Source organism: Eurytemora carolleeae, unplaced genomic scaffold (genome assembly GCF_000591075.1).
Source record: "Eurytemora carolleeae unplaced genomic scaffold, Eaff_2.0 scaffold18, whole genome shotgun sequence".
In the NCBI taxonomy this organism is placed as follows: Eukaryota; Metazoa; Arthropoda; class Copepoda; order Calanoida; family Temoridae; genus Eurytemora; species Eurytemora carolleeae.
In genome coordinates this window covers 215,055-224,441 of record NW_019396537.1, presented here as the reverse complement: position 1 = coordinate 224,441, position 9,387 = coordinate 215,055, and the positions used below count along the sequence as shown (strand labels likewise).

Below are 9,387 nucleotides of genomic sequence, written 5' to 3'. Positions count from 1 at the left end.
ATCAGGTTTAATGTTGTTTTCAGTTAGACCTTGATCAGGTTTATGTTGTTACTCGAACCTCGGAAAACTAATTTGAAATTTCGTTTACTGTCATTTTAATGTACAGCTATACTGTTTAAATTGTCGTTTAGTTTGAATGAATTAACTTTGACACCTATATATATATATATATATATATACAGGGTGAGTCAAGAAACAAGTTTGATTTGCGTCACCTGGTGCAAAATTGTACCTTTTTTTGCAACTCTCCTGTAAGGTATTTTTTCAATATTTTTTAAATATTTTTCTCTCAAATCAAAAGTTCAGAAAAACAAAAATGTTTAAATAAATTGTTTCTATTGAAATCTAAAATTTTAAAAAGATTGAATCACAGAATCTCAGAAAATTTGCAAAATTGTTATTAGAAAATTTGCAATTTTCAGTTCTGGTATAATTTTTACGGAAATTTTTTTTTCAATGGTTTTTAAGGTTTCAACTGAACAGCGTATATTTGATACTTTAGAATATACTAAGAAGAAAGGAACTAGAGAATTTAAATAACTTTCCCTTAAAAATTAGACCCAGAACTAAAAATTGCGAATTTTCTTATTACAATTTTGCGAATTATCTGTAATTCTGTGATTAAATCTTTATAAAATCTTAAATTTCGATAGAAATAGTTTATATACACAATTTTGCTTTTCTGAACTTTTGATTTTGAGAGAAAAAATGTTCGCGGATTTTCTTTTGGGCCATTGGAGTACCAAAAAAAAATTTACAAATTTTTCAAAAATATTGAAAAAACACCATACAGGAGAGTTGCACAAAAAAGGTACAATTTTGCACAAATCACACTTTTTTTTTACTCACCCTGTGTACATATATATACATGTTTATATTTTACTTTGTTTTTTGCATGTATCATACGTAAGAGTAATTTTGGAATTTAAAATTCAGGAGATCTTTGAAATAAGAATTTATGGATTGACAAAAATAAAAAGAATGAAAATATAATTGTTTCTTCATGAATAAAGCTTAATGCTAAATTTTGTTTCCTTTTTTATCAGTATGGTCTAAAGCATTTTTAGAAAGTGAACTGTTATACTAATTAAATTTTGAAAATTTCTCTTAAAAAAACAAAATGTTTTTTTCTTTCTAACTTTGTCATTTTTAAAGATAGTAGCCCTCACTGTACAATACAGTATAGTACACTGCACAATACAGCATATTACACTGTACAATACAGTACATATAGTACACTGTATAATACAGTAAAGTACACTCTACAAAACAGTATAGTATACTATACAATACAGAATAGTACACTGTAAAATACAACATAGTAAAAAATGCATTACCGTATAGTACATTGTACAATACAGTATAGTACACTGTAGATTACCATATAGCACATTGTACAATACAGTATAGTACACTGTACAATACAGTATAGTATACTGTACAATACAGTATAGAACACTTTGCAAAACAGTACATATAGTACACTGTACAATACAGTTTCGAACACTGTGAAATACGTAAAGTAAACTATACAGTACAGTGCACTGTTCAACACAGTATAATACATTTTGCAATACTGTAAACTACACTGTAAATAGAGTATAGTACACTGTACAATAGACCAGTACAGTACATTTCTGTATATTAAATAACATTACAGTGAATTGCAGAAAAGAACAGTACAGTGAAGAACACTGTACAACACAGTACATGCAGTATAGTACACTGTACAATAGAAAAGTAAAGTACACAGTACTTAAGACTAGAAAACTATCCAACGAAAATTACTATATTCTTTAAGAAAACTTTTTTCAAGACTTGTTTTAAAACTTGTTAGGGTGCCTAAAGATTTTATTTCCATACCTAATAGGAAAAGGAAAGAAGTATGAGGTAAAGGAAAGTAATATAAGGAAAAGGAAAGTAATATAAGGTAAAGGAAAGACCTATTAGGGAAAAGTAAAGACATATAAGGAAAAGGACATAAAAGGAAAAGTAAAGAAATAATAGGAACAGAAAAGACATAAAAGGTCTAGTAAAGAAATACAAGGAAATAAAAAGGAAAAGGAAAGTAATATAAAGAAAAGAAAAAACATATTAGGAGAAGAAAAGACATAGAAGGAAAAAGAAAGAAAAAAATAGGAAAAGGAAAGGATTAAAAGGAATACTAAAGACATAAAAGGAAAAGGAAAGAAAAAAATAGGAAAAGTAAAGACATAAAAGGAATATGAAAGACATAAAAGGAAAAGAAAATACATACATAAAGTGTAAAATCATAAATGGTAAAATTTCAAAGGACTAATTGAGTCTTTCCCACAAACTCTCTAATCCACATATCTTTGCAACCAGATGTCGTACAATTTTTTAACTAGGAATTCTGTTTAAAGGCTTCCACAATCGGGTTGCAAAGCTATATATAAATTTATTTCAAAGTAAAAGGTTTTTAACGAAATGAACTGCAAAAAGTCTTTAATATCTTAAACAGTATATAGAAGAAACTTTTCATCCAATGTCATTTTTCGTGGGACACCCTGTAGTTGAAACACTTTCTGAGAGTACGCTCTGAATATTGGAAATGCAAAATTATATTTTATCAAAGTAATTGTCATGGTAACGTCAAGAGACCCTCAATTTAAAGAGGGTCAGGTCTGATTTACAACAGTACTATTCAAGTCTTTATATGATACATTTCATAGAAAACCACAATTAGGGAGGGATTGTTGCATGGACGCCTTTATCCCCAAGGTACTAATTCAAGGAAAGTTGATAGCGGTCGCGTATACTCTGCGTACATTGTGTAGCCAGTTCTCTCAGGGTGGACTTTGTAAACAAGAATAGATGCATCAGTGTTTGTTTAGTATCCGAGGACTAGGAGGTTAAAAGCATTTAATTTTGATAATTTTGAAAATTCACATAATAGTTTCCTATGACCAAAATATTTCATAGATTCTTTTAGTGTCAGGCTGTGACATCCGTCTTGTGTTTACTTTTCCGCCCAAAGACAGTGCACTGCAGTACAAAAGATGCGTACACCTCTGAAATAACTTTCCTTGCATTAGTACCTTGGTTAAACCTTAAGAATATATATTAAGTAATGTATAACATTTTTAGAAAAGATGTTTAATATTTTAATATTATATTAATATTTAAAAAGTTATGCAATGTTTTTTGGATATTTAAGAAAATACTGCATAACTATTTTAAAATTCAACATTTTTTTGAAAACTGTTACTTATTACTTTTATAATATCTATTCTAACGTTTAGGGGTAGCGCCAGGTAATTTAAATATTGGAGACCATTTTGGAGGGCTCATGGCTGCCCTATACCCCCTCCCTTGAAAAAGCATAAAAAAACTGGTTTTATGAAATAGAAGACAAGCCGAGCAGAAGTCAGGTAACCATTCATTAAATTATGATTTAAAATTTGGCGTTAATAGAGCAAATAAAGTTAGTTCCACATTTTTAGAAAATGAATTAATATTTGCTCTTACCTTGATATGATAATGCACTATAGGTCTAGCATCGTAAACACCAGGAAATGTTGCTTGGAATTCATAAACACCTTCCTAACAATCCATCTATGCATTATTTTATATGAACCATTCCTATCTAATGCTTGCTCAAGTGTCCTGCGTTGACCGTGGAATAAAAAATTGAATTTAAAAATAGAATATTTTAGCTTTTGGATTCCCTCAAAATAGTTTAGCTATTACCACAGAACAGAGATTAAAGGAAATTAGAAACTATTATTCGGTATGAATTCTTTTTAGTCTGAAAAGGAATTCAAAATGTTTATTTTATGTAAATGTTCACAAATTATATGCAGTAGAGTACATTAATAGTGTATGTTCCCTAGACTATCCATTTCAATTTCTAAATTATTTAAAGCTGTTAAACAAACTTTGTAAAGTGAATAAGGTGAATAGAAAATATCATTTAAGTTATAGTTTAAACGAAAAATCATCGTTTTGTAAAGTGAAAGGCATCGAGTATATGTGAAATGGTCAATCATTAAATAGTAAAATACAGTAAACAAAATATGAAATTTGATTTTTTTTAATGTAAAAATAAATTTTTAGAACATTTAGTAAAAGACAATTTTTGATTTGAAAGGAATTGAGTCTTTGGCACAAACTCTGATTTCTAATCCCTACATCTTTGAAGTCAAAGACCTTAGATATTTCAAACAATAAATTCTATTAGATAAAATAATCTAAGGTTTTAATCATCATACTTTCATTTATTCTTTTATTTATCATTCCTAAATTGTTGTTTAATGAATTATTAAATGATTTGACAAAGAAAAAAACCAGTTTACAGTTGCAGAGAACCTTATATATATGGAAACATATAGTTTACGGTTGCAGAGAACCTTATATATATGGAAACATATAGTTTAAATTTCGAACAGTCGTCGCTAAAGTTGTATTATTTGTGGTTTACCCTTTCAATTCTCTTGTACTAGATATTCTCCTATTTCTTTTACCTTCTTAGATTGAGTTTGTCCTCTAAACCAGAGATAGTTAGGAGGGAAGGTGTAGGCAACTTTATTTCCACTTTTATCTTTACCTGCAGACAAGTTTAAATCAGAATAGGTTATGCAGGTCGTTTATAGTTAATTTTTGGTCGTTTCAGGTCTTTTTTAGTTAATTTTAGGTCGTTTCAGGTCTTTTGTAATTCAGTTTAGGTCATTTCAGGTCTGTTTTAGTTGATTTTAGGTTATTTCAGGTCTGTTTTAGTTGATTTTAGGTCATTTCAGGTCTTTTTCAATTCATTTTAGGTCATTTCAGGTCTTTTTTAGTTCATTTCAGGTCGATTCAGGTCATTTTCAGTTCATATTAGGGCATTTAAGGTCTTTTTCAGTTCTTTTTAGGCTGTTTCAGGTCTTTTTCAATTCTTTTTAGGTCATTTCAGTTCATGTTTGGTCATGTTAGGTCATGTTAATTCATGTTGGGTCATTTTAGGTCATGTTAGGTCATGTTAGGTCATGTTGGGTCATGTTTGGTCATTTCAGTTCATGTTTGGTCATGTTAGGTTATGTTAAGTTATGTTGGGTCATGTTGGGTCATGTTAGGTCATGTTAGGTCATGTTAGGTCATGTTAGGTCATGTTGGGTCATGTTTGGTCAGGTTAGGTCATGTTAGGTCATGTTAGGTCATGCTAGGTCATACTGGGTCATGTTAGGCCATATTAGGTCCTGGCTGTACCTGCATACCAGATATCTACTGTAGCTCCTTCAATAGGATTGCAAGCTTTATCTAATACCTTGATAATTTGATTTATACATGTACTTAGGGAAGGGCAGTTTTGAAGTTTTTTGAAAAACTTTTGTTTCGTTAACTATGAAAAAATACGAAACGATAGTTTTGAAAGACATAAAAAGATATGATAGTTTGTGAAGAAGAAAAAACGAAACGATCGTTTAACAAAAGAAAAAACAATTATTGTGAAACAAAAACGATAGTTTTGGAATGAACGATCTTTTTGAGATAAAAACGGAAAAATCATTCAAAAACCTCACTTCGAAATAAAAATAAATAAAAAAACGATAGTTTTTGTATTAAACCAATATCTTTCCTTTCGTTTTTTCAAAAGCTAAAAGCTAAAACTTCCTTAGTTTTAACAATTCGTTTTTTCTTAAAAAGAATGTTAGTCAGTGGTGAAAAATCCAAAACGAAGCTTAAAACGATAGTTTTTGAAAATGATGCCATTGCCTTCATGTACTCCAGGTCTAGGAATAAATGGGCGTCATTTTTGGGTCATTTTCTAAACATTCAAGATCTTTTTTAAGCCTTCACAAGAAATTGTCTCGGCAGTAAAAATGTTTTTAAAAAATCCGTATTTTCTGAAGTCCTAGGACAAAATGTCACCGGAAATAAAGTCCCGAGGTTTAAATTCCTTTTTTCCGAATTTTTTTTGGACGGTTACCAAAAGTTTCATTCTCACAGCTCTGCACCTGGCCAAAGATTTTAACAGCCTCCGTTGCATCCCTTAACTGAGCCTCCGGGGCTTAAAATAAAACAAAGTGAATAATACAAAACCATGAAATAAAATTGTTTTGTAATATTCAGCGGAATGAAAATTGAACTAAAAATAGAGATTTTAAAGATTTTTCACTGTAATCGTAAATTATAAGGTTTCGGTTTAAAATATGGACAAAAATCCAACTTTTTTATTTTAAATTTACATATAATTATGTTTGCTTTGTTTCCTATAGCTGTTTCTGTTGGAGCATTTTCTACAAAAAATGGGCCTGACATAAAATCAACTTTTTATTTATGTTTTTTTGGGAAATCATTGTAAACAATTTGGTTGTTTAGCATTTTTTTCTGGAGAAAACGATTGAAGTTAAAAAGTTCTTATTCCTTCAACATCATTCTGAGTTGGTGTACATTGCTTCCTGTTGACTCTTGCTGCATCTGATTAGGACAATTCAAGGTTGTATATCAAGGTTGGTTATCCTCGGTGCGCTCCACGATAGATAGATAAAAACCTCATATGACGTCACTCTCGAGCCTTTATAATCAGTGACTGCATATGAAGTTTTTATCTGTCTATCTTAGGAGACGACATTTACCGTACATTGGAGCGCATCAAGAGTGACTCAGCTTATTATGCAAATTTTAACATTTTATTATCAAGAAACCAAAGTTTAGAAAAGCTTCTAACCGTTGCTTAGTCCGTAACTTCAAACAGTAATATTTAATATTTTAAAAGAAAAAGAATGGAGGCACAGATTAGAAAAGCTTAAAACCGTGCGCAACCTCAAACAGAAATATTTAATATATTGAAAGCAAAAAAAAATGTTTAGACAAAGCTTCAAAAACTGAGAAAGAAATATCAAACATAAAGAAATAAGAAACTGTGAGTGCAGGGTAATTACTCTCAATATTGAAAAATATTGAATAATATAATAGTAAACTTAAATTAATCTAAATCACCAAAAACGGCCGAAAATGACCGAAAATGATCGAAAATTACCGAAAATTACCGAAAATGAACGAACAAGAACGAATATAACCGAAAATAGCCGAAATGACCAAAAATGACCGGGAATGACCGGGAATGACCGGGAATTCAAATGAACTTAAAGGAACTGTAAAAGTTATTTCAAGTGACTTCCTATTTAAAAAGTGGTGTGTCTGGTTCACAACAATACCCGTTAATTATTGTTGAAAAATATGTGCGCTAGCTATATTATGATAAACAATAATCATATTTTCTTTCTCAAAATTTATATAATTTGCGTCAAACTTAAAGGTTTCGATTTCTTTACTGAAGAAAAACATGTTTTCAAAGTTTTGTGGTTTAAAAAGTTTAAAACCTGTAAACAGTAAAAACTGTGAAATCAACAGCTTCCAATAAAATATCCGAGACAACATATTGTCATGAAATCTGAAAACATTATTGTCAAGGCTACTGTTAGTTGTACATGATAATAAATCTAATAGAGAAAGGCTGCTTTTGTAAAGATTAGATAATGCATATAGAGAATGTGTATGAATATGCTCAGTTCTTTTGGGTGCTTTTTTGTTGAAAAATAAACTTAAGACGAAAAACTGGAACAAAACGCCGAATGAACCATCCTGGCTACATTTGTTGCATAAAACGTGCTGGGTCGACTCTACACTGAGTAGCCTGACTGGACAGTACAACGGAATGCATATACACTACAGTGCGTAATGTACCGGCATGGATCAAGCAACCTTTAAACTGGAGTGATCCCTTTCGTTATAATTTGAAAATATAATTACGACATAAAAAAACCTCATTCGAAAACAGTTTTTTAATGCTCCAAAATTCAAGTTTTTATAAAGTAATGGTTATAAAATAGACTAAAGTGCTTAAGTTATCAGTAAAAATAGTGCAGATCTTTAAATCTCTATTTTCTTTATACACTGTTACAATTTATCTACTAGCTGAAGTGCCCGGCGTTGCCCGAAGAAATTTAAAAACACTTTTAAAAAAATCTATTTTTAGTCTGTGTTACCTCAAGGATACCGATGGGTTCCCTTCAAAAATATTTTTATATGTATATATATGTATATATATATATATATAACATATATATTCTACTATTTTTTTAAATATTTTTTTCTAGGGTTTTTAAAATTCCACGGGCAACGCCGGATTTAGCTTGTGTTTTCTAAGACTAAATCTTAAACAAAAACAAGTTGAACACTTTAAACTGTGTCACATTTGACACCACAGACCTCATGCATAATGTTTTAAAAATCTCATTGCCGCCTATTATACTTAATAATCTACTTGCTGTAATATAATTGTGAACCAAATATTAAACTGTTCAATGTTTATGCACTCATTTATAACAGTTCAACTCAAATGCAAGCTGTCATTTTTGATCACATTTTGTCCAATAAAACGTGATTTTTTCGTATTGTTTGCCCTTGGATGCGTTTTAAATGAAAAAGTAGGAACAAAAATAATTTAGCATGAGTTCACAGGGATTCAAAGGTTGCAAGCTATCACACAAAAATCGTTGAAAATTCCAAATTAAAGCTAAAAACAAGTGCTTTATAGATTCAGAATGTACAGGTCCGGTATCAAAAATAGTTGCAACTTTTTAAACCTGCCTATATAAAAGAGTTTCACCAAGTGAGGCCTGTCTTGGGCCTTAAATATAAACTACTGCCTGAAATATAAGCAACTGCCTGAAATAAGAGCTACTGCCTGAAAATCTAGGCATAAACTCACCTATTCTTAAATGCAAGTCAAGCATGACATTCAACCAGGCCTAACTAGAATTAAAGAGATTATCCACGAAAACACACAATTAGGATTTTCTTATCCCTGACTCATGCATCCCAATGTCTAGACCTTAAATATTTCAAACTATGAATTCTGGTAGATAAAATAATCTAAGTTTGAAATATCAAAGGTTTACACCATGAACTTGCAAAGTTAAATGGATTATAAAGTTTGAGTGTGTGGCAAAGACTCAATTTCTTAACGTAATAATTCAAATTGAATTTCTGTAGTTCAAAATCAAACCTCAAGTTAGATAGTAATATAAACCAACAACTTTAGGTGTCCAGCGAACAAAGATATGATTTGTAAATAAATTGATTGCTTTATAATTAAAAAAAAACATTGACTAATGATTTGTTATCTTTTTTGATTACCAGAAAATATTTTCGTTCATTTCTTTATCATGCAATACAACAACAAACAGATTTATCAAATTTTAGTCTTGAGTTTCAAGACATTCGATCTAATAAACAAAAAACGGCTTGATGACTAGGTTTTTTCTTCGACTGTACACAATTCTTAAGTAAAAAACTACAACTAATCAGACTTTAAGAATGTATTAAACTGTGAAAGATTAATTTTATCGACTCGAAACTGACAAAATAATGAGTTATAAGTTT

General features: G+C 30.1%; 1 protein-coding gene across 6 annotated transcripts; it reads right to left on the bottom strand.

Moving 5' to 3' along the window:
• Positions 1 to 2,407: 2,407 nt before the first annotated feature.
• LOC111705084 (chlorocatechol 1,2-dioxygenase) lies at positions 2,408 to 8,895 on the bottom strand. Of its 6 annotated transcripts, none has more exons than XM_023477520.1 (9): positions 8,714 to 8,895; positions 7,323 to 7,393; positions 6,364 to 6,417; positions 6,210 to 6,251; positions 5,897 to 6,007; positions 5,206 to 5,232; positions 4,485 to 4,567; positions 3,490 to 3,564; positions 2,408 to 2,559 (listed from the first exon to the last, which is right to left on the bottom strand). In XM_023477520.1, the coding sequence occupies exons 2-9, from the start codon at positions 7,378 to 7,380 to the stop codon at positions 2,500 to 2,502; spliced, it is 510 nt and encodes a 169-aa protein (XP_023333288.1). In that variant the 5' UTR covers positions 7,381 to 7,393; positions 8,714 to 8,895; the 3' UTR covers positions 2,408 to 2,499. The 6 variants fall into 6 exon arrangements, with proteins under 6 accessions (XP_023333288.1, XP_023333290.1, XP_023333289.1 ...); XM_023477522.1 differs by having other exon boundaries at positions 5,927 to 6,007; positions 8,714 to 8,824; XM_023477521.1 differs by having other exon boundaries at positions 5,206 to 5,263; positions 5,955 to 6,007; positions 8,714 to 8,818.
• Between the last annotated feature and the right edge of the window lie 492 nt (positions 8,896 to 9,387).